General features: G+C 44.3%; 3 protein-coding genes across 7 annotated transcripts in view; 2 read left to right on the forward strand and 1 right to left on the reverse strand.

The window, feature by feature from the left end:
• The first annotated feature begins 619 nt into the window (after window positions 1-619).
• Window positions 620-10,689, forward strand: cldn2 (claudin 2). Of its 3 annotated transcripts, XM_070983159.1 has the most exons (4): window positions 620-884; window positions 2,493-3,226; window positions 4,698-5,868; window positions 10,680-10,689. In XM_070983159.1, the coding sequence occupies exon 3, from the start codon at window positions 4,706-4,708 to the stop codon at window positions 5,525-5,527; it is 822 nt and encodes a 273-aa protein (XP_070839260.1). In that variant the 5' UTR covers window positions 620-884; window positions 2,493-3,226; window positions 4,698-4,705; the 3' UTR covers window positions 5,528-5,868; window positions 10,680-10,689. The 3 variants fall into 3 exon arrangements, 2 of the variants coding, with proteins under 2 accessions (XP_070839260.1, XP_070839261.1); XM_070983160.1 differs by lacking the exons at window positions 620-884; window positions 2,493-3,226 and adding an exon at window positions 4,243-4,299 and having other exon boundaries at window positions 4,332-5,868; XR_011603176.1 differs by lacking the exons at window positions 4,698-5,868; window positions 10,680-10,689 and having other exon boundaries at window positions 711-884; window positions 2,520-3,246.
• On the reverse strand, window positions 7,508-15,008 carry rbm41 (RNA binding motif protein 41). Of its 2 annotated transcripts, XM_070983158.1 has the most exons (8): window positions 14,720-15,008; window positions 13,399-13,515; window positions 12,068-12,269; window positions 11,288-11,492; window positions 10,159-10,661; window positions 8,968-9,115; window positions 8,720-8,838; window positions 8,582-8,668 (listed from the first exon to the last, which is right to left on the reverse strand). In XM_070983158.1, exons 1-8 carry the CDS (start codon window positions 14,725-14,727, stop codon window positions 8,660-8,662), a joined length of 1,311 nt encoding a protein of 436 aa, XP_070839259.1. In that variant the 5' UTR covers window positions 14,728-15,008; the 3' UTR covers window positions 8,582-8,659. The 2 variants fall into 2 exon arrangements, with proteins under 2 accessions (XP_070839258.1, XP_070839259.1); XM_070983157.1 differs by having other exon boundaries at window positions 7,508-8,838.
• Window positions 15,009-15,603: 595 nt separating this feature from the next.
• The window catches only part of klf8 (Kruppel like factor 8), a 53,802-nt gene continuing 44,494 nt past the window's right edge, over window positions 15,604-24,911 (forward strand). The window contains exon 1 of one of the 2 annotated variants that reach the window (XM_070982230.1): window positions 15,604-15,954. In XM_070982230.1, the coding sequence (XP_070838331.1) occupies window positions 15,928-15,954 (27 nt within the window). In that variant the 5' untranslated portion in view covers window positions 15,604-15,927. The remainder of the gene's footprint in view (window positions 15,955-24,911) is intronic. The other variant, XM_070982232.1, reaches the window with a different exon arrangement.

The following is a 24,911-nucleotide window of genomic DNA, read 5'->3' on the forward strand; positions in this document are numbered from 1 at the left end:
GTCACAGGGGACATTTTTCTGCATTGAGTTGTTGTTTTGAATACATTTTCCTGGTTATACTTACGTACTTTTACACACCTTTTACACACACAGCTTTGTGTTTGGCCCTCTCCTGTTTTAATGATGCTCCTGTGCACAAAGCCAGCTCCATAAAGAGATGCTTCTCCCAGTTTGATGTAGAGGAACTCGACCGGCTGGCGCAGGGTTCTGACCTCAGCCCCACCCGACACCTTTGGGACAAAAGCCATGCCTTGTTGCCCAACATCAGTGCTTGATTTCACTAATGCTCATGCTCAATCCCTGCAGTCGGGGTCCACAATCTTGTAAACCTTCCCAGAAGAGCATTGGCTGCTGCAGCAGCGGATCAGCGGTCATACTTTTGGAATGACATGTCCAACAACGACAGAGGTGGAAGTTACACGACAACGATTTTGTCTGATTTTGATCGTTATGAAGAGCATTATGTGCCATTAATTCTATGTTCCTCTCCAGCCAGTCACACCAGCATTACAAAGGCTCTCTGGCTGACCTGAGCTGCCTCATTAATATGCAGCATGTCCAGATAATGCCCCTCTGTGATTCATAATAATGGCTCAGTGTTTCTGAGTGTGTGGACATTGCCCTTTCAGTCCACTTCACGAAGGGGAAGTGACTGGATTAAACGCTAATCCCATTATGATGCTGCTGCTATGTGAGGGCCGGTCGGTGGGATTAGAAACTAAAGACTCGAGCTTCAGGACGGGATCAGCAGCAAACTGGCCGACTGCAACTACTGACACTGATACAGACACTAATGGCACATTTAAACAGTTTAGATGACACCGCCACAGGCCGGCAAGGGAGAGCATGCCTCTTCAGCTGTCATCTGGAGATACACTGACATGGTATGTATGGCAGATATTCATTGACATGATTTGGTGTGTGTGTGGCTCTCAGCATCAGCAGCCTTCAAACGGGCAAGCCAGCAAGCAATTGATGGATGATGACATAGAGGAGGCAGCCAACTTTGGTGTCAGCTGAAAAGAGCTGTAAATTCACAGTATGTTATGGCAGAGTGACAACTGTTTTTGTATGGAGTCCTGAAAGTGCCATCAAAATAGTCATAGTCATGTACAATTTTTACCATGAATTGATGAAATTAGAGAGATGAAAAAGATAATTAAGTCATTAAAAGTCCTTATTTTTCTTGTAAAATGATGACTTAATAATGAAATCTTAAAATGGAATCGCAAAAGTCATTTGCTATTGATTTAAATAAAGATGTCTTTCATTTAAAAATGCATAAACATAAAAAAAATACATTGACGTCAAATCTACAGAGTAGCAACAGGAGCTGTGAATGGTCATTTATTCAGTTTATTATGTATGTATGATATACTGTGTTTCTGTGGCACACTGCAGCTTCCATAATCTAATATATAAACAAATTTTTAATATGGATATTTTCCACATAAGCATGGACCCTCAGATCAGCTGTGCAGCACCATGTTTGCTGGAAATGTGTTTAGATGCTGTAAAAAAGAAGTTGTTTGAGTTTGTATGTGGTGCACTGAGGTCACTCTCACAGTTTCTGGGAATTTGAGGCATTTTAATAACTTGAGGAATTTACTTTCAGTAAGTACACATGTTTTGAAGGCTAATATATGTTGTTTTTCACTCTAAATGCCTTCAAATTTGGCTGCTTTTTGGCAAAACTAATCATTTTGAGTAATGATAATCAATGTATTTTGTATTTCTCCACCAGAATTATATCCTGGCAGTGCGGGAAAGGCTTTGTAATAGCACTGAATTACATAGAAGATAGAAGGAACGTTAAATGAAACAGACGTGCTGTTAGCTAATTAGTTAGCAACACAATTTTAGGAGATTGGCTTCTTCTACTGCGTTAATGAACAGAAAACACCAAAATCATTCAGTTAATCATTCAAATATCTATAAATCACATCAAGATTCTATTTTCGCAGTTTTAAAATCATGCTAATTTCCTAACACTTAACAGTTTGTATGCTAAAGTGTTAGCATCAAGGTCAGATTTTAAAAGTTTGGCCTCAATGGGCGAGTTGATGCAAAAACAAGACTGAATCAGTGAACAAAGTCATGAAATCACTGAGTGAGAGAACAAAAAACAAGAGAGACGAGAACAACAGAAAGTAAAGACGAAACAATAACTTAGATCAGAAGGACACATTGACCAGTCTTCATCATCATGTGCCACAAAAAACTATATTCAATTAAAATAAGATAAAAACAAAAACATTAAAAGCATTGAAATCTTTCCTGCGTCTTCAGTTCCTTTGCTTCAGGCTTATTCCATTGCTGATTTTAATTAAAAATACAAAAAAAAAAAAAAAAAAAGCTCAAAAGCAATTTTTGGGATTTCTGCTGACTGAACAGAGACCTCATAACATGAAAGGAAAACTGTTTTCTGAGCTCTTTTCTTGTCATTAAAATACCATGACACTTGCTGAATTACACCTTTTTCACTCTCACAGGGGTCCGCTGGACATTTGGTTTTGTAGGAGCCACTGCCGATGGCGTACCATCTGTTTTGGAGAAATGACCGACGAGACAATGATTAACCTGGCTGGCAATGACGACGTATGTGTGTGTCGCTGTCAGAGGTATCACTGTCAGACTGTGTGTACATGACAGGAGGTGAAAGTCTGGATGAAGGACAGAGATCACACTCTTAAACAAAGACAGCAGAGCATCTGACCCAGACAGAGGCGAGAGACACTGACAGAGAGACAATGTGCAGGAATACAGACCTTAACAGTGTCTGTCCTGTATTATTGGTATTTTAACTTGATTGTCTCTTCCAACAGGCAGTACATCAAACTCAAAGGATTATATTTCTTCTTCTAAAGCGCTGGTTCCTAAAGTGTTTTTTGGCTCGCTCGCTCCAATGCAGCCAGCAGAGTTTAAGTGCCATTTACAAGTACAACAGCAGCACAACAGCTGCGACTATGTCCAGGTCTGAGGAAGCAGTCCGAGTCTGACACAGCAAGCAAAAAATACATTTTTTCTACTGGAGAAGCAGGAGCGGGTTCAACAGAAATACCAGTGGTGAATACAATCTGTACACGCTGCAGGCACAACTGTGTCTTCATCCTCTACCTCCTCATCCTCTGCTCCAGCTGCAACTTCAGCTCCTGCAGCAAACGAACATAATCCAATCCTCAACCAGTCCAGCGTCTGGCTCTTCTATTACCTGCGGCACTCTCAGGTAATGCATGGAAGTGGGATGCATGTGTGTGTATGTGTGGGGGACATTTTACTGTAGCCTACTAACAGAGTTTCAGAATGAGCCAAATCATCGTTTGCAGCTGCACAAGTAAAAGAAATGCAAGATTTGGGGAATGATCTGGAAAATACTCGTACATCAAACACAAAGTGTACCAAATACAGTAAGAGGAAGGGTCACAAACTTAAGATAACCAGCAGTGACAGACATATGCAGTACATATACTGCGCTGTTTATAAGAGTCTTATGAGGAGGACAGGGGGCAAATGTTACCATGGTAAACTGTAGTATATGGTATACCATAGTAATACCACGGTAGCTTAGGTATTACCATCGCACGTACATGGTACTGTCAAAAATACCATGGTGTATGTACTATGGTACCTCTATGGTACTTATACCACATTAAAGTTTCTTATGAGGTAGGCCTATCTGGTTTGAGTTATCAGTAAAATGCGCCAAAAGTAATTTTACTGTGTATTGGTGAATGTTTGTTAGCTAGCTAGCTAGTTTTTATTATGCTAAAACACATGTAACTAACATATAGCATCCAGTTAAAGTTAGAGTTTGTGTTTGCTTGTTATAGCAGCAGTTGTTTGGTCTGCTTGACACCGAGCGAGCGAACAAACCAAACAGTTGCTTGTTCAGGTTAGCACTGAAGTTAGCATTTGGGGGTTTGTTAGAGTAACAGCTGTTTCGGTAAGTGGCCTGCTTGACTGTTAGCGAGCTAACAAAGCTAAAACCAGTGAAGTTAGCTTGAAGTTAGTGTTTGGTGTTCTTGTTATTAGCAAAAGTTGTTTTTGCTAACAAAGCCAAAAACCAGCTCAGGTTAGCATTGAAATTAGCATTTGGGGAAATTTGGTAGAGTAACAGCTGTTTTCGCCTAATTCAAATGCTGGACTGTTAGCGAGCTAACAAATCTAAAGCCGGTTTCTTGTTCAAGGTAATGCTGAAGTTTGTGTTTTGGGGTGCTTTTTATAGCAGTGGCTGCTTCATTAAATTAGCCTGCTTGACAGTTAGCAAGCTAAGGACGGCAGCAACAGTTCCTTGTTTGGGTTAGCTGACCTAAAGCTACAACTTCAGACAGTTTTCTAGAAAACCTTACAACACAACCTGCACTGTCATATAATACTGTTTTCCTGCTGTGGTTGCTAGATGTTTAACCATTGTATTGTAAGTGAGTGCACATTTTTTCAATATCCATACACCTCAAGACAGTATGGTTGCAGAATTGTCCTTGTGACTGTTAAAAATACTGTGGATTGACAATATAACCCCTTAAATTTGGGTTTAATTACCAGTTATTTGTAAGTCAGACACTGTTACAGATACTCCAGCATATACACCACCTACGTGCTACAGACAATTTATTCTTCATCGGTTCAACAGGAGCTGATCCCTCTGGGTCACTTGGTTCATCGATGTGTTTGCTTTTTTGTGCTTGCCATCACAGTTGTTGTAATGGCGTCAGCAGCTCTGGAGCTGATGGGCTTCTTCCTGGGCCTGCTGGGGATGCTGGGCACCCTGGTGGCCACAGTCCTGCCATATTGGCAGATCTCTGCCCACATCGGCTCCAACATTGTCACGGCCGTGGCCAACATGAGGGGCCTGTGGATGGAGTGCGTCTACCAGAGCACAGGGGCCTTCCAGTGTGATACCTACAACTCCATGCTGGCCCTGCCCTCCGACCTGCAGGCCTCTCGTGCCCTCATGGTCATCTCTCTGGTGCTCTCCATCCTCGCCATTGCCGTGGCGGTCCTGGGGATGCAGTGCACTCTCTGCTTGGAGGGTTCTGGTGCTCTTAAGAGTCGCGTGGCAGGCGCTGGTGGGGGCTTATTTCTCGCTGCGGGCTTCCTGGCGCTCATACCCGTGGCGTGGACCACACACGAGGTGGTCCAAACCTTCTACCAGCCCAACTTACCTGCCAGCATGAAGTTTGAGCTGGGGGAGTGTTTGTATGTCGGCCTGGCCTCTGCGCTCATCTCCATACTGGGAGGGGGGATGCTGTGCGTCTCATGCTACGAGGAGCACGACGGCGGCAGGGGGAGACGGCACGGCGGAGGCTATCCATATCCAGTAGGAGGAGGCATGGCTGGCACAGGTGCACGGACAACCTCACAGACCTACCGCAACCCCACCCTGCAGGTGGGAGGCATCAACACAGCCAGCAGGGGGCAGACGCTGGTCCGCAGTACCAGTGGCAGCTCCCAGTTGAGTACACATGCAGGGCAAGGAACCAAGAAGCCCACCGCAGCAGGATATGACATCACAGGATACGTCTGAGGTCACTGTCACTTCATCACACTGTATTTATATAGATTATTTAATCAGGTGTTGTCACCGTATGCTTGACGGACCAACAAGACGAATGAAATACACGACGCACAGACGAGAGATGAGTTTTTGAGAAGCGCTTCAGTGGACGGTTTAAAGTGTGCGAGCAGAAAACGATGACAACCAACACAATTAGCCAGCAACAAACTACTTTACAGTTTCTTTTCTCTGTAAATGTTTGATCTTTTCCTCAGACTGTACACATTTCTAAGTGTAGGATGTCACACATTTCCATTGCCTTGATAGCGACTTACGTAGAAAAGCCAAATAAATGTGCCAACTGAAGACGTGTTGAGGAAGACTGAAGAATAAATGACCTGTTTTCAAAATTCTTTTTTAATAAAACAGTTATGTGACAAGGTGACATTTCATGACATTGTATGTAAAACTCAATGAAGCTTCTTTGTCCTGTTGGATTCTTGGGCTGGTTTTTTTGACTGTCACTAGATTTTTGGTAGCTCTTCATTGTTTGAACCGTCCAGTGTTGATTTACTGGCCCACATTTCCAACATAAACATTAACCCAACCCTGAGATTTCTAATCTGAACACAGAACACTTCTCACAGCGCTGCATGACCTGAAACTAGAACAGTTTACCGACACATTACACTCTATTTATTGATAGTTCACACACCACATGAAGTGTAACCTCATCTGAATGTAATGTCCTTTATAAAATCATGTGTTCACAAAGTTTTGAACCTCGCTACATCCTCGCTTGTGAACGACTGAGCCTTTCCAGGACACCTCTTTCATACCCAATCACGATATTATCACCTGTTATCAATGAGCCTGTTTACCTGTGGAATGTTCCAAACAGGTGTTTTTGGAGCGTTCCACATCTTTTCCAGTCTATCTGCTCCTGTCCAAACTTGTTTGAAACATGGTGCATCATCAAATTCAGAATAAGGAGATATTTGCAAAAGCAAAAGCTACACTGAGATCAGAAGAAAGACATTTAGGTCCGGTCCATTTAGGTAGTGTAGCAAATGACCGTGAAAACAAAACTTTAAGTCAGTGGAGAGAGGTGTTAATTAAAAATGTCAAGACTGGGATGAGTTTCTTCTGTTTTTTACAGCGTAGAAAGAGAAAAAGATCGCAGCCTTGAACTGAAGGCAAACACGATTAACACAAACAAACCTAAACAAACAAAGCCAAACCACTTCAGTCCAATCAATGTGCACTTTCAGTTTGACTTACATGCTTACTGGGTCAGTTTAAATTGTGCTAACGGTCATTAGATTTGTGGCTGAAAAGGCTGTTCTTAAAACAGAAAAGTACCAGGTACCAGCAATAACTGATGACTGGATCTTGACCCTCTTTCAGCAGAAATCTTGGTGAATTTGTGATCTGTGCAAACTTTTTACCGGGTCAGAGAGGACTTGACAGGAGTCTAAAGTCCAGAGTATTTTAGCCTAAGTAAGGTCATTGCAGGACTCCAAACAGGCCTTTATTATTCATACCTATGTGGTCTTTATGGTCATTGCTGTCACAGACTAAATTTAAGCCTAGATCAGGGTGCGGTTTTTGTCCTGTTTGGAAATTCAGATATGAAATACTGCAGACCACAATCCCTGGTCGTCGAGCCCGGAGGGAGAGTGCAACTCTGTCAGGAACTGAAGTGGCTCAACCTGCGCACATTTGGCTGAGAGAACACTGGAGATAAGTGGACTAAGGACACACACACACACACACACACACACACACACACACACACACACACACACACACACACACACACACACACACACACACAGAGTTTGAGACTGCAAGACAAACACAATGTCAAAAACATACAGGAGTTGATCCTGAGCACCTTTCACAGGTACAGTTTGTGCAACCAGCAGAGCCACGTGGACGTTTGCCCTGCGTGCACCAGGGGGATCTCAGGGTTTAGTTTAGATGAAATAAAGTCAGGAAACATCAAATGAGACACTTCCAGTTTTACCTCTTTGATATCTGAGTTTTTGAAGAATTATCAGTTACAAACCTGCACAATAATCAATAATCAACAATCAAGGACAATAAGCAGAATATTTTATATCATAAACACAGTGAATATTCACAAAAAGAAAGAAGTCAAGACAGACTGATGGTGTGAGCAGTGGCATAAACTAAGAGCAATGATCTGGAAGTGGTTGAAGAAGTACTGAGTAATACCACCGTGTAAAAATACTCTTACAAATAAAAGTCCTGCATTCAGTACTCTTTAAAATGCACCAGTTAGATGTAGTACATCCACAGTATCAGTGTGAGGACAGACAAAAACATAAGAAGTGATATTATAGAGATTTTGCGCATGTAATGTCTTTGTAAACACACTGTAGATGGATGCTGCAGTGGCCGAATGGCTCCATCTAGCGTCTAAAAAGAGAACAACACTGAATCTGAACTGAGGAGTGAGGAAAATCCACTGACCTTCATGCTACACTGGCTAGCATTGGTTAGCATGTAGCCTGACTGGAAGTCGTTGTGCATCAACCCAGATGAAATCTCTGTGTCTCTTTTTTGATGATTTTCATACAACCAAACAAATCTGAGCACATTCAGTGTCACAAACTGCAGGTGCATCTTCCGATGCTCATGGCTGCATTTATTTATTGATTGTTGGTCATATTTTTGTCTAATTATATATCGTCATGATATTTTGGGGGAGAATAAGTAAAATAATCTCAGTGTCTTTATTCCTTATCTTACTTTAGTTGTAAAGAATTGGCAAAATTCCTCCAAAATTTCATTTCAAAATGAGAAATATTTCCTGAAACTAAGGTCTGAAGCTCAGAAATTATGGTTACAAAAATCATGTCCTTCTTTCAAAACTGTAAATTATTTAATAAGATGGAAGAAGACGGAGGAAATGGTCTATAAATGTACAAGAAAACTTATTAAGTTGAAAATAAAAAGGTTCATGAAAAGAAGAGGTCAACAGCAGAAACCTGCTTCGGTAAAAAACGAGCATTTATTCATGAAAATGGCTGAAAAAGACGATCACTTTTTCTAAATAATAAATAATACACAGTCACGTCCATCTCAACCCGTTGTTGTTGTCGGGGATACACATTTGTTTTTTTACGCGCTCTCTCACTGCACCTCCTTCCTCTTCTGTTCCTCCTTCCTCTTCTGTTCCTCCTCTTCCTGCACCTCCTTCCTCTTCTGTTTCTCCTCTTCCTGTCGCTTACGGCCAAACTCAACCACCAACGGTTTCCCTAGCAACCGGTACCCATGGACCAACTGCAGGGCTTTCTGGGCTGTTTCAGCATCTGCCAGAAGAAAAAACACCTAATAACAGCTCTACTGCATAATGCATGAGAGAAAGTACACAGTGTACTACAGCTGTGTACTGTCACATCCCGGACCGTCATGGCCGTCTGTGACAGACTGCTCCTCACCTGGCAGCGTGATGAAGGCCTGGCCCTTCATCCGTCCAGTCAGCAGGCGGTAAAGCACCGGCAAACCGCCCTCCTGCTCGAACCTGGAGAACAGCGCCACCAGCTGGGCCACCGACGCCTGTGCGCTCAGGTTCTTCACGCACAGCACCTGCAGCACAAAAACAAAGGTCCTCCATAAGAGGAGTCGGTCGAGGCCGTGTGACAGCTGATCCACACAGACATGAAATGTATCTCTAACTTCTAATTATTACTTTAACCTCAGGCCACTGCGGCGCCCTGATGTTACCAGGGTGTGGCGCAGACAATTACAGCATCCACCAATCATCCTTTTCTTTTCTTTTGACGCTGAAACCAGCTTGGCGTGCGAGTCAGCGGCTCTTAACCTGCAGATCCTGAAGCTTGTTTAGCTGTAAATCTTCAGCTTAGGAGCAATTTTTTAAGTATGACAACAGTCTGGTGCTCTGGTGAAGGGGGACAAAATCCACAGCCCTCGTTGAGTTTATCTGAAGGTCATATGACACCTTAGCAGTCTGAATAAGAAGAATTAGGTGGAGAATTTCCAAAGTTTCAGTGTTTTTAGGACAAGTTTTCTCTTCATGTATCCCTGGACAGTGTTTCCTGCTCAGCTTGAGGGAAAGTTCCACATCGAGGGAATATGGAGTAAGAAAACTGTAACTCTGAATCATGCAGATAGAGCTTGGATTACATTTTTACACACTGTGGATGTTGTCCCTCATCACTTACCCTGGAAACTCATTAGGAATTGATCTTACAGCAGCCAGTATGAATAAAAGGAGAGATTCCAGCAAACAGAACCTGGTTGAAGATGTTATTGTTGAGACGTGTGTATGATTCAGATCAGCACTGTGACTCCAGTGTTACTCCTAAGGGTAAATTGATGAAGTGGTACAACTTGTGATGAAATACTGTGAATAGACCTATAAAAACTACAGGTCACATAGAAAATAATAGGAAATATGCAGCTGTTAAATGAATTCATCTTACATTGAAACAGAAGGTGATGTAACGCCTGAATCTCTGGACTGTGAACTAACATTTGTCCAGTGATAAACATGTTTTTGATTTCTGTTTGGAGGACATTAGCACTGCAGCTCGCCTCATACAAGCGTTGATGAGCGAACCATCAGCTTTGGTAACAAACGCTCTGCTGCTTCACGCGGCCGTTGGTACCTTGGAGGGTTTTCCTGGCTGGTAGTTTTGGAACCTCGGGATGTTCCGGATCCCTTCGTCAGATTCACGGTTCTTCAGAATTTCTTCATCTGAGATTGTCTCAATCTCCCCTCTGACAGTCACCGGTCCCCCTGACCTGGCCGTCACCGCTCCACGCAGGCTGCCGATTGGCTGGCTGATATTTATCTGTGCTGGCGGCTTCCCCGGTCTGTCCTGAGCGAGCAGCTGCTCTGAGGCGCCTGAACTCAACTCTGACTGTGCTGACGAGCTACCCTTTTCACCCTGCAGGTCAGACTGACGGTCAGAAGCTTCTCCTGATTGGTTGCTGTCTCTCTGTGACTCGTGTAATTGGTCAGATACGTTTCTGTGTGCAGGCAGGTGAGATGCTCTCTCAGAGTCCTGTGTCGAAGCTTGTTGTCTCTCCCTGATGAGGACGTCTCTGTAGAGAGAGTTCATGGGATCAGAGGACGACTCCCCCTGCTGGTCCTCCTGCTTCTCTTCTTCTGTGAAGGAAAATACAGCACAGGTGAGATCGTCGGACATGAACCTGAGCGACTGTTTTCCTGTATTTCTCTGAGCTGTTGTTTGAATTATCCTCCTGTTCTCCCACTGAAAATCCACTCCATGCTCTCAGACTTCTGTCCTCTGGGATCATTCTGGGATCACAGGACTGATTTCTCCTTTCATCCATGTGGATCTGAGAACATTATGTGATGTATTTTTGGAAAATGTACACAGTAACAGAATTAAAAAAGTTTGGCAATAACAGAAACGCTGCCAGGAAAACCATAAGTCAACAGCAACTTGTGAAACTCCTCAGTGGAATGAAGAAACACGCAGCATATTAAAGACTTTTAAAGGTAAACTGGAGATTATGGACGGCTGTGATTTAAGGCCTGTTGAGAACATAATTTTACCAGATGATCGAGAAACTGAAGCCGACTCAACTGTTAAGCATTTCTAAATTGCTCTGGGTGAGAAAATCTGTTCAGCTGCTGAGACGTGAAAGCAAACGTGTCACTGTCTGTCTTTTGCTTCTTTTGTGTTTGGAGGTGAGCTGATTTTCTGAGGATTAAGCAATCTCACTTCACCTCTCTGTAAACACTGTTTCGCTGACGGCTCTCTGTACCTCTATGGTAAAGGGCGGTGAGGAAGCCCAGCCGGTCATTTCCCTGGAAAAGCGCTCGCTCGATCTCCATCTCCCGCCGTGACAGCGGCCGGCTGGCGGCGAATCGCTGTGGGCGGGACAGCAGCTCCGCTCTGGCTTCGATCTTGTCTCTGATGACCTGCAGGCGCTGCTGCTTCACACCTGGAGCTGCACACACGCCGTGGGACTGCGTGGGCCGGACATTAGTTTGTTAGATGAGGTCTACACACAGTTTGTTTGTCAGCTGTTCCTCAGAGATTAAGAGGTTAGATTTGGCCAACCTGTGTGCATGATTATACGAGCATATTCAACACTTAATCTGGCTTTCATAAACATTTCTACATGTGGACATTTAGTTGTTTCAATAATGAGCATAAAAACCATCTTTCAGGTTTCCCCAAATGGAAAGTAAGGACAGTCAGGACAAAATATGTCGTGAAATTATAATTAAGTGTTTGTTAAACAGAAAAAAACTTCTGTTTTCATTCCTTTAAGGGTCAATGTTGCTCATCATAATAATAACGGTGTCATACTGTGAGTCTGTGATATCGTACTGAACGTCTCACACAGATGCAGTCCTAACCTGGAGGTCACACAGATCTACTGTAAATAAATCTCTATTTTTAAATATTTTATGATCTTACACTTCCAAACGGGCGCTTAATCATTTATACCTCCAAGTAAATGTAGTGTTTCCGATCCATGTGACCTGAACGTGGCTGGAACCGAACCCAGCTCCTCTCTGTCTCCGGCAGGTTTTACCTTCTCTGCTGCCTCCGGCTCGTCTCTGCTCTGCCACAGCTGGATCTCAGTTTCGGTGAGGCCCAGCTCCCGCAAGCTGGCCAGCTCCTTCTCCCCGTCCTGCAGGGCCTGGAACTGGGAGAGGCTTCTCACTCCAGCTGCCTGTTCCCCGAACGGCCGGTAGAGCGCCGCCGGGGCGAAGCACTGCCTCTTGGCTACACATCTGCGGATTTTTTTCAAAATGACACTGAAGACTTTTTGTCTGCATGCAGGATTCACTCGTAGCTCTACCAAAAGCAGCTGCAGAGTCACATGGCCTAAATGTCGCTTCTGATGTTTTACAGAACTGACTGACAAAAAGGTGACTGAGTGGGAATCTGTAGCCCTGCGGGTTGTGTAGAAAACATCCTCCGGGCTGCTCTGTGAGACGCTGTGAAGGCAACATAACAGAGGATTTTCACACTGCAGAGAGAAGCCCAGAGGGAATAAAGCTGCAGTCAGTTTTCTTTTCCCACTGAGCTTCACAGAAAAGGCAGGATGGTTTTATTAAGACTGCTTAATGTTTTTTTAATTGTCACTGTGTGACAGTGAATTCGTCAAGGAGGAGGTTAACTGTACTCTGCATCTGAATGACGCTTTGGGCAAATACTTTTGGAAGTGACAGAGCCAAAACCAGATCGTTAACTCTATGTTTCGAACTCTCACTGCACACAGATTCATGTCAAGTGTCAAGAATGACAAGAACTTGATTATTTCAGTGGATGTAAACTATTACTACACCACTACACCATGCTGAAGAACAGTTACAGGGTTAAACTGTGTGTGGGACAGAATGGCTTTAATTATCCTGCAAGGATTATAAATCTCTTCAGTTGACTGAGCTGAATGTAAAGACAAACTATGAGTCATTATTTGTAAGGTCAGTGTCTTATAGCAGCTAGAATTTTATGTTTCTGTCAAAATCTCTTGTCAAGAGGCAGATTTTACTTGAAAGCTGCACATTTCAAGGCAGAAGATTTGGCTTGTTAGCAGGAGGGGATTTTTTTTGCTTAATTTATTGCGATTGGGAGCCACTGCACTGATAATGTTCGGCAACGGATTAAACTGTGGTACATTTTTATGTCTACAAATTGCCTCAAACCCAGTGGGCGTCTGCAGGACTGTGAGAAAAATCTAGTTGGCTGGAGGTACAAAGAATGTGGCCATATGACATAATACAGAACTCAATTGTGGTGGACTTTAAATCCATATGGAAAAACATGTTTCTGTGGAAGTTTTACTTTCTCCACACATTATAAAGTCGTACTTTTACAGTAAACTCATCCTCTGAGGACACAAACAGACAGACTGACCGGTCGATGTCGACGTCAGTGTGGAGCTGCTGCAGCAGGAGGCTGTGCAGCTGCCGCTGGCCCTCTGTCTCCTGCTCCTCGAGCAGCGGGCCGTCCTCACAGGATCGCCGGCTCACTCTGATCAACAGCACAGACATCAGGTCAGACGCTGGGTGGATGCTCACGCAGCACACAGCAGGAACAGGACGGATCATCGACAAAGAGTTTCTTTGACGGCATTCTGCCAATCGCTAGGCTCTTTTTAAAAGACTCATAAAAATATAACACATGAGACAAAGGCTCTTTGTAGAATTTAACAGAAGTTAGGCAGAAAATTAAATACATAATTCATGTCTCAGGTTGGACAATAGAACCAGGGCTACTAGTGAAAATGCCCATCCCAGTGTCATCAAGCTCAAGATGCTCTCTTCAGATTGCTTGTATTATCTGACTAACAGTCAAAACCACAAAATATTCAGTTTACAATCACATAAAACAAAGCAAATCCTCACATTTGAGAAGCTGGAACTAGAAAATATTAAGAAATTGTGCCTATTAGAAAAAATGACTTAAAATGACACGATTAATTAATCAAAATACTGATCTGTTTAAGAGATTTATTCTTTATATAACATTATATGAGAGGATAGACATGTGTGAAAGTCAAAGATTTATCTACACTGTATTGAACTAAAGATCCCATTAATAGCATCTGGCGTTTTATGTACAGCCGATCTTTTAAATCAATAAGCTAATTTTCTAATTATAGCAACATTAGAGAAAAGAGAAGTGTAAAATAAAAGTTGGCCAGTGGAAATACATTCAGCCACTGTAAACGTGTTTTCCAGGAACAATGATATTGATAGTTCTAAGTTATGTCGCAGCCTCAGTGGAGGTTTATAAACGTTAGCTTACCTGGCTTTGAAAAGGCGAGAGAGGGCTAGCTAACGTGTTTCTATCATGTCTAATGTTATAAACTGGGGAAGAGTGGCCGAGGATAGCTACCTGTGAGACAGACGGTTTATGCAATGATATGTAATGTCGACAGGAAAGGTTTATAAAAATATAAATCTCCATTTTTTTTTTTAAAAGGAATCGTGGTTGACAAAACATATACGGCAGCTACAGAGCAGCTAACGCAAGCTTAGCCGGCTGTAGCTATCTCCATGACAACAGCAGCGCTTGAAGTAGAGATCGACGTAGCCACGTGACAACATTAAACTGGATTTTTCTGGTAAAACTGGTCTCAATCCAAGTCTTGAACCAAACCAGTTTGATTAAAATGCCACAGTTCTTGGTAAATTACTGGCATATGACGCCGATGACTGAAAGTTGTGTTTACCTTCGCATGCTTCCGCCTTGTGCTTCCAGTTCCGGCGCGTGGAATCATGGGAAATGTAGTAGAATACTCCGCATGAAAAATAATAAAGTAGAAGCCATAACCCTGGTCACGCTAGAGGAAAATAATGCCACAGCTTAGATATGGTGCATTTGGGGATGAAAACAGAGCCATCTGTACTGTTTGTCGTGCTGGAATAAGAAAAATATAAAAGCCTAAACAGATTTTGTCTTTATCAGCTGTTTGGCTGAATGTTGTTCTCTCTATTGAAATGCACAGAAGACATAACAAGCTGTATGTATGTTTTCTGTTATGAAATATCTTATGAAGAAAAATAAGCACACAAAGCCCTTTTGTCTACCACACCCTGCTTTATTGGACAGGGTGTGGTTATAAACCCGTCTATCATCACACTTGGCTGCCTTCACTTCATCTATCGGAGCTATTTTATCAAACGTAATGCTGCAAAGCCTTACTGAATATACTGTAAACCGCTCCCTCCCTCCCACCCTCCCCTCCCCGCCCAGCTGAAGTGTCCTCAATTAGCCTGCTGGCTGACGTCAGTAAGGTGACATGGGTGCTTGTCTTCACCATCTCTGAGCAATAAGCAGCCAGCCGCTGCAGCATGGCACTGACAGATGGGGGGTATGAACGCAAGCTGAACCGCGCTAGTTAGTTGCATGCAATCGAAAATCTCCCCCATGCATAAGTGCGCGGTTCTGCTGCAGCTCCTCTCCTCCTGCCCGCCCGCCCGCTCGCCTGCAGCCGGTGTCGGGTCGCCGGCAGCTCGGCTCCTCTGCAGGGCTGCGCAGCTCCTGACTGACAGAGATGAGGGGTGGGGACGCAGGGTGGGGTCACAAGCAGGGAGAGGCGGAGGAGGAAAAGGCAGAGAGAGAGAGCCCAGCCCTTGAATACACGGCAACAACACGCCGTCAGAGAGAGGGAGAGACACAGAGAGACTGGCTGTTTTTTGGGGGGAGCAAAGGGAGCCTTCGACGCTGCGGATATGAACTGAAAAGAAACACTGGAAGAGGCAGGGATCGTGTTCCTATATCCCGAAAATTTACTGTAAAGGTGGAAAACCAGGCCCCCCTAAACCCTCCTCTCTCCCTAACAGTTCTTATTCAGAGAGCTACACCCAAAGCCCCGACCGACCCCCTCCTGTTCCTGCTGCTCCACCCCTCCGCCGCTGCACCGCTCCGGCAACCGAGATGCACACGGAGACCCGTAACAAGAAAGTAAGTGCACGTTATTGACTTTGCCCTGGTCAATGAACAGAAAGAAGCATCTGTGTGTGAGGATGGTCCGCCTGCACACAAGCACAGTTGACATTTTCATGTGCCATATGTGAATGTCACCGAGCGTGTGCGTCTCTGACAGCCAGTCTGCAAGTGAATCCTTGCAGGCGGCCAGTTTATTTTGCAAATTGTGGAAGAGTTTTGCAACAACGACCTCACTGCAATGCAAGAGCCGTCATGCTGAGAGGCTGCCATGTCCGCGGCGCGCACGGAAAACCCGTCCGTGCCCTCCGTCTGTGGCTTTCTCTCTCTGTGCGAGGTTAGTTCAGGTTCAATTTGAAATGCTCTGTGATCTCCGTGAGAGGCAGGAAGGAAACGGAAGGCACAAACTGCAGCTTGTAGGACACCATCTTAGCTTTTAAAGGGCCAGCAGCCTCCTCTGACACTAACGCGCAAGCCTGAGAAGCAGCCAGGTGCACCGCCTCCAGCTCCGCGCTGCTCGGGCCCTGCCGCCGACGTGCGCCTTTAACGGAGTCTTGCTTCATCAGACTGTGTTTATGTGCCAGTTTGGCTGCCGGTGTCCTCCAAAGTGAATAAAATCTGTTCTAGCGAACACCTCACCTGTCCTCTCTGCAGCTCCATCTGTTTGTTTGATGGTTTTCATGGCAGATGATGGAGTTCCAGTTTGGGTCACAACTTCATGAAGAAGTAGGCCTGCGACTAATGATTATTAGCATTCTTGATTAAGCTGTGGGTTACTTTATCGATCAATCGATTGGATGTTTGGTCTATAAACAGTCAGAAAATGCTGAAAAATGTCCATCAGTGTTTCCCAGATCCCAACATGACCTCCTCAAGTGTCTTGTTTTGTCCACAAATCAACGATCCTCACTTTACTCTCATAGAGGAGTAAACAAACCAGATAATATCCACGTTTAACAAGCTGGAATCAGAGACTTTTGACTTGTTTTTCCCCCAAAAGATTACTCAAACCAATTAATTGATCATCAAAGTGATTGGTGATTCATTTAATAGTTGACAGCTCACTGGTTACTCGTCACAAAAAGTGAACTTTGACCTGCAGTGACAGTTGATGCGCCTTGTGTTTGAACATGTATTCTTTCTTTGATGGGTTGTAGCTGTTTGCAGTACTACAGACCACAAACTGCAGTATCACTTTTGCTTTTCTTTTTCTTTTTTACTCAATTTTTGCTCAGTGCTTTGGAGTCACCAGCATTGGATCATTGTTGACATCACTTCCTGTTTCAGGATGGAGTGGGGGGCAATGGTTTTGAACCCACTTTGCTTGGGCTACAACTAACAAATATTTTAATTATAGAGTAGATAAAATGTCCTTTTCCTTCAGTTGACCTGTTTTGTCCAACCAACAGTACAAAACCCAAAGATATTCAATTCACATTGACATATAACAGAGAAAAGTATCAAAACCTCGCAGGCATGCTTTATAAAACAGTTTTAACGGTTGATTGATTTTCTGTCTACAAATTGATGAATTGATAAGTGTTTCAGCCTCACACTGATGTTAACTTAAAAGTCTGCAACCTGCAACCAGTCATCGGACTTTGTTCACCAGTTGGAGCTGATGGTGTATTAAGGTGGCGAAACATGTCGAACAAGCCTCGGCGGGAAGCCAGTTTTGGTCCTTCAGTTTGATCCTAAAGTGCCGTAAAACCGTGTGGACACACCAATTTTATTGAGTTTGGACAGAACACACCTGGCCGGCTTCCTAAGATAATAAACGGATCATTCTGATACCTCACAATAATAATTACGTAGAGAAACTCTGCAGATCCATTGCGCCTCCTTGTAGCAACCCTGCATTTCTCAACACCTTTTCCTGCATCTTTTTAAAGTACCTCAGACATACACATGTGAAGTTGACGTCAGAAGACGACTGAAAACAGAACTGGAAGGGATATTTTGTCAGTCTGGAAAGTTAGCAGGCTAATTACCGTTCTTATCTTGACAGCTAACGTTACCGGCTCGCATTGCCGGTGGTGAACTTGGATAGTTAGCTTCTCTGTGCTAACAAAGGAGATCTTCTTCAGTTAATGACAGATTCTCCTCTCCTAACCTTTTCACCGTTTTTCTCCGCTTCACTTGGGCAATTCCGCCTTGGTGGATTAGCAAAGCTAGCCAGTTAGCTGTAGCCTGTTTGAGCGTCTCTTTTGCAGAACTCTGCATGAAGGGTCGCAGTGCTTTGGGCTCTGGGGCAAACATGTGACTGGTTTGCTCAATGAAGGGCTTTTAAGTGAAAGTGGAAACCAATAGATCGGTCTGGAGCCATGTGACTGAAGCTTTTACCCCTGCGCACACATAACCCTGCGTTTTTAAAAGTAGTAACCACAGGAAGCAGCTTTCAGCCTGCAATAAATTTAGGGAGATGTTGTCATGACTACACCAGTACAATTATAATTAGCCTCATTGAATCCATTAGAAACAACAGGGGCATTTATGACTTGTGCCGCATGTCAGTAACCCAGGCAATGCACATGAACCCCAGCATCTGAGCGGCACTTTATTTGCCAAATACAGTAAATCTGCAGGAATTTGAGCGTTGCACCGGAAGAGCCACACTGAACTCCGAGCAGGTTTCAAACTCAGTGAAAAGGGTGTAAGCCGAGCGCTGGTGTAATTCTACATGTTCAGGTTTGTTGCTACTGCAATGACGTTTGAGGCTGAAACACATTTAAAACCAGAAATCAAAGCAGGCAAACACTGGACGAAGGTGTCGTCGTGTTTTCCAGCTGCAGGCAGCGGCGCAACTTTCAGCGTTTCATCACAATTCAAATAAAAGTCAGCCAAAGCTTCGACTTTGTTTGCAGTGCATTCGCATGCATGTTCTGTATCTGCATGAAAGCTGTGACGTCATTTCTGTGGTGTTTCTGCACTACACTTCCTGTTTCCCAAGATCTAGCACAGAAGCTAAGCCGAGCCGGGTCCAGGTTATTTTCTGGCTTTCTGGTGCTGCGGATCTGAGTGTCGCATCCCACGAGAGGGTCCAAGCTCGCTTGCGATCACCTCTTATCATGTGGTGCCGGATAATTATTAAAGGAGAGAGATGAGTTATTCTTTTCGAGGCAGATGGCGAGTGTGAACTGTGAATTGCAGGAAAAATCTATTGTTGCTCTTTTCGACTGCGGCTGCTTGTTAATTGCGTTGGTGTCTTCTCTCCATTTGGGTCTTTTAACATTTTGGATTGAGTCTTATTGTCCTCAGATGTGTCCTCAGACTTCTGCTGTGACCTCTTTGTTTAAGTTGAAAGTTTCTATTGGTGACACACTTTCTCTCTGAGTTCACGCCGCCCATGAAGCCCATCACTTCCTGTGTGGTGGAGGATGTTTCCTCCTTTTCAAAACAGGCACTGTCTACAGCAGTGACTCTGAAGGCCTTCATCAACTCTAATGAGAGCAATGAGTGCACTTTGATGTCAGTCGTAGGAGCAAACCACGCATTTGTGGAGTATTACTTTACATTATGTGGTGCACTGTCACTTGTTAAGACCTAATAAAATCGGTAATATTGTACAAACAGAAAGTGGGATGATGGTGGTGAGTGTGTAAAACGTTTGAATGACAAAGTGAAAGTTTCCCTCTTTCTACTGCTACCTTTGACCCTGATAACTGCTTTTGTCGCCGTGTGAGTGGAAATCAATTTCCTCCCTTCACAGTTAAGGCTGTGCATTATTGGAAGTGTAGTTAACTGATAGCAGTGCACCACTGAGCATGCTCCGTGTGTGTGTGTGTGTGTGTGTGTGTGTGTGTGTGTGTGTGTGTGTGTGTGTGTGTGTGTGTGTGTGTGTGTGTGTGTGTGTGTGTGTGTGTGTGTGTGTGTGTGTGTGTGTGTGTGTGTGTGTGTGTGTGTTCTGGATCAGCTGGGCTGTAGACGTGAGAGCAGGGTCAGCTGTACATTCCTGGGCAGGGCATCAGCAGCAAAGGCCCTTTGAATACAAAGTCTTCCTGTGTGTGTGAGAGAGATGGAGTGTGTGTGTGTGTGTGTGTGTGTGTGTGTGTGTGGTGTGTGTGTGTGAAAGAGAAAGAGAGAGCTGATGCTTCCCAGTGGGCAATGATTAACTACGCTGAACAAAGTTTGATCAAACCACTGAGATATGTGTATGCACACACACACACACACACACACACACACACACACACACACACACACACACACACACACACACACACACACACACACACACACACCTGCACATCTCGTGTAAGCATGACTTAGATGGGTGGGGGGGTCAGAACCAGCCAGTTGTTGCCAGTGTGGCACCAAAGTTAACCGAGCAGCAGACCTCCTGCTTGTCTAAGTATCATGAAACTGGGGCCTTTTTCTTTCCATCTAATCAACATCTGGAACATTTTCAACAGCAGAGAACTTAAACTGAGTGACGTGTTGCACAGTTGTGGGTGATATAATGTATTTCAACTCATTGTTTGCACATACATGCATATGTAACAGCATTAGTGACTGCAGGAGGCCTTTTCCACCGAGCGCTGTTCTGCAGCGTCTGTGCAGCATTGGTTTTAATTCACTTCGTCATAAAAAAGAAAAACTTGAAGAGACTTGTAGAAGCTGCTTTGCATAGATAATCCATCACAGCGAACCATTAGTCAGTTTTTTGATTTGTCTTGTGTTTGCATTGTTGCGTGGCAATTCAGCAGACACTTAAAATCTGCTGTTTCCAACCTGAAATTTAAGATCTGTGTGCTGAACAGAAAGCATTAAGAAATGTTTGGCCTCAACACAACATCCATGTTTGCTCTTTCTTCTCCTCTCAGCTGCTTCCTTGAATTATTTGAGTAACTCTCACAAATCAAAGCAGCAAACAGAAACATGCATATCTTTATACGTCTACAGACTGTGTTGAAATAGGAGCTGGCTGGATGTCAGAGCTCAAAAAACACATTTCAATGCACGGGTTGTCCGGTTGAGTCGGTGTAATTTAGAAATGACTTCACGTGATGGAAGTTAATTAATTGTGTTGTCATTATTTCACAGTTATTAGTCACTCCCTACCTTTAGCCTGTGGTTATTTATGTCAGAATTCAAACGAGTTAGTCATCAAACTGTGACTCGTTATATTGGTCGTGGCTGATTTTGATCTGTAGTTTTGCTCATTATGTTTCGGCCTCAGACTCCATTCGCTGAGCTGCTGCTACGCCTTTGTTCAGGTGACTTGAGAATAATGGTTCTGTCAGGTTAAAGAGTATAAAGACTGAAAGTGAACTGAGTGTAGAAAAATCGTGCCTTTCTTTAATTATTTTATGTTCATATCCATCCTCTGGTTGTGATAATTCGGTGGGGAGTTCTACTTTTATCTCACAGAAGTTTTAGAGTATGAGCGTACGGTGTCACTCCCATCAAAGCTGAGGTGTCGTTTTCCAACTTTGAAGAAAAAGACGCAGATTTCCAAACGCAGTTGTCAAATGTAGATCAGGAAACAATGCATCTGCAAAACAGGTCGGGTTTTCCGCCATGCAACTGACACTGTTCCTTAACTGGAAAAACTGATTCCAGTATTGCTTTTGTTCATCCACCCACACGCATATATATTATATTCCACTTCTGTATGAAAGTAGTTCACAGCGCTGGTATGTTCATTGTGAAAATGCTTTGCACTGGTTTGCAACGTGTCCCTGCCTGAATGACTGTTTTCAGGAGTGCGACTGCAGGATTGTGGATTGAAAATAAAGCCGGTGGTCAGAACCCAGTTGAACAGTTTGTAGAGTATTGACCACCAGCGGTTTGCACCAAAATGATTAATTCCCAGTTAACAGCAAACACTTGTTTTTGCAGTGGTGATTGTGACCCTGCGGTCAGTTCATCCAATTCCAGAAAGACGCTGCATAAAATGTGAAGAAAAACAGAATCGTAGTGGTTTTCTGAAGCTTTCCTGAGTCCGTGCATCGATCTCCTTCATCCAATCGTGTGTTCACAAAGCGGTGAACCTCGCTCCATCCTCTCTTGTGCTGTTTTCAGTCGAGTACATGTGAAAAAGGATTAGCAAGTTATCTGTTTTATTTCTTTTACCCCACCTGAAGCAGGTGATGCAGAAACACAGCAGCAGCGCCTGATCGCAGGGAAGACCGTGGCACGTGTTGGGTGCCATAAATCGATTCTTTGCAGTGATACAGAGGGACAGTAGTAATTTAAAGGCACGTGTGACCTGGAGATCAGCAGCCCCATGCTTCACTGGCTGAGCTGAGGGCGCTCTAATAAGCGTACTGTAAGTGTTTTCCAGGTGGTGAGGAGGTGTCGGAGCTCACCGGCTCACTGCGCTTTTCCATTTCCCATTTTATGTGACGCCCTTATTCAGAGTAATTTACGGCATGTGCGGCAATACAATGAGCTTCGGTTCCTCGATCACCGGCAGCGAGGGGCGAGCGAGAAGGGCCGGGTGACACTGATGTGCTCCCTCGCTTTTATCAACTGCGAATGAGTATATTCGTTTGTGTATCAGGTGGTGAACCAAACCAGCTTAGTGGGTGACTGGTTAGCTGGCCAGCTGGCTGCCCGGCCGGCTGTGTGTGTGTGTGTGTGTGTGTGTGTGAGTGTGTGTCCCGACAGTAGAGATAAATGAGAGCGGGCCACGAGGACACAGTGTGAGGAATGGACTGGGTGAGTCAGGGCCGTCTCAGGGGTCATATGGTGGCGGGCGGCGTCGTGGTCGGGTCATTCAGTTGGCTGATGCTGACAGTTAATGGGAGGCAGGTAGTCTGGAGCAGAAGGGAGGTTAATGTCAGATCTGTGCTTTTCATCAGCCTGCAGTCGACTGAAGAGCCAAACAGCTGCTCACAGATGCAGTTTGTCATCTCTTCTCAGGGACTCCATTCATTCTAAAGACACAATGAAATAAGAACGACGTTTTCACATAGTTAACCCAATATGCCGAGTCATGATACACAGCCACCTACAAATAAAGAAAATCCAGTGCTGGAGTGTGTGTAGCCCTGTGCTTTCATGCTTGATGCTTTCGTGGTGGCGGCCTCTCGGTTTCAACGAGGGCTAATCTGTAATCTTAGACTGTGATGTGTTTCCAACTTGGTGGCAGCAGTTTTGGGAAGACCCTCTCCTGTTTCGGCCTCACTCTGCCCCCGTGCACAAAGTAAAGGCTCCGTAAAGGTTTTCCTAGTTTGGTGTGGAAGAACTTAATCTCTGACCTCAGCCCCGTTCAGCACCTTCAGGATGAACCGGAACTGACTGCCGGCCTCATCACCCGGCGGCAGCGCACATTTCTGATGGAAGGGCTGAAAGCGCAGACGTGGAGGCAGATTAATGCCCACAGGTCAGCCACACGCAGTATGAGAGGAACGTTTGGGTGTCAGCATACGTTTGACTTTAAAGCTTTTTATTGTCATATGCATAATTACAGTGAAGCAGTCATGAGAAATGACTCCCTCCAAAAATGCTTAGATGCTATGAATAAAAGAAGAAGAAATCTGGAGGCTGATGCACGTTGATTGATATTCATTCGCGATATCTCAGGGACGTTTTGAGGGAATTTCTTCAAGCTTGGTGCAAACGTTCACTTGGACTCAAGGATGAACTGATCAGAATTTGGCTGTCAGAGGTCAAGGTCGTTCTGACCTCCAAAAACCTGTTTCTGGCCACAACTAAAGTAATTCACGCTGTAATTATGAGGAAGTTTCACAGAAACGTCTTATAGGATAAAATGAAGTGATGACCTTTTATATCCAACATGTCAAAGGTCAACTTCAGTGTGACATCATGATGTTCTGCAAAAACACTGCTCTGGCCATTATTCAGCAGCATAACTGGAGAACATGCTTCACATTTGGGGTGAGCTGGTTCTGAACCGGTGACACTGATTGTATAGATGCATGTGAAGCGCCCACGTTCTTCGAAGCGACGGCCATGTTTGAAGGGTCGCGGTCGACCACGAGCTGATTGGTTCTGCTGATGTTGATCTTCAGGTGACTGTCGTTGCACCATGTGATGAAGCTCTCTATCAGTCTTCTGTGCTCTAAGTGAAGACAGCATGTCTCTCACTGGAGAATATTCACTGGGATCATACATGTCAGCGAGTGAGAGTCCTTCAGTGTGCACATGAGTGTGGACACACGTGGATGCAAACTGCAACTCGACTGGTTGGCGGAGGCAAACAACCGTGAGGCATTAATTTGAGTTTTTTCTGTGTTTGCTGGGCGGCCTCGCTCGGGCTGGCCAGCCCCAGGGCTTCAGGGCTATTTATAGAGACACAGCACCGTTTATATGGTGAAGGCAGAGCAGAGCAGAGCTGGCTGATTCTCTTGTCACAGTACCAAAATCCAACCTTGGACACCATGACTAAGTTCAGTATCCAAACATTTGAAGCCTGCTTACTACAAATATCCCAGCGAATAAGAGTAAGCAAGCAAAGTGCGTCCACGACAGACTCATCTTCAAACGTCTGACCTTGATTTGGTTTCTTGTCTTCTTCACCATCTTGGAGTGGATTCAGATATCAGATATCGTCTTGTCACCAGTGAGTGCAGCGGAGGTGATGGAGGACCACAAACGAATCACGTGAAGCATCAATGAGATGTGGGCTGGATTCCATCAGTGCAGTCAGAAATATTAATGGAGGCCTCTCAGGTGTGCTGGATCTGTTTTCCTCAGAGATGAATAGTCTGGACCGGAGGGTCGCGCTCAGTGTTTGTCAGATCCTTAAACAAAACAGTCCCCTGTTCGACTCCTGGCACGCCTTTGTCAACCAGTTTTGGTGGAACTGGGATCCAGTTCAAGTCATAATGGACTGTTTGACTCTGTTACTAGATGCACTGCTGCAGGATTAGAAGCAGACTGCAGCTCTGTCTGTGCCAGGCCTCCTCCTGCGCCTCAGTTTCCAGTCTACCATTTACTGGTCTGGAGGTGACACTGACATTAATAAAAATAAACAAATTAATATGTAAAGAACATCTGAAAATCAG

Source organism: Chaetodon trifascialis, chromosome 16 (genome assembly GCF_039877785.1).
Source record: "Chaetodon trifascialis isolate fChaTrf1 chromosome 16, fChaTrf1.hap1, whole genome shotgun sequence".
Lineage (NCBI taxonomy): Eukaryota > Metazoa > Chordata > Actinopteri > Chaetodontiformes > Chaetodontidae > Chaetodon > Chaetodon trifascialis.

What these genes read in the sequence shown, in the direction of transcription:
- cldn2 (XM_070983159.1), top strand. Translation starts at nt 4,706, where the DNA reads ATGGCGTCAGCAGCTCTGGAGCTGATGGGCTTCTTCCTGGGCCTGCTG.
- rbm41 (XM_070983157.1), bottom strand. An exon ending in AGCCAGGAAAACCCTCCAAG is followed by an intron (nt 9,116 to 10,158) that starts GTACCAACGGCC and finishes TTTGTGCTGCAG; the next exon opens with GTGCTGTGCGTGAAGAACCT. An exon ending in GGCCTTCATCACGCTGCCAG is followed by an intron (nt 8,839 to 8,967) that starts GTGAGGAGCAGT and finishes TTCTTCTGGCAG; the next exon opens with ATGCTGAAACAGCCCAGAAA.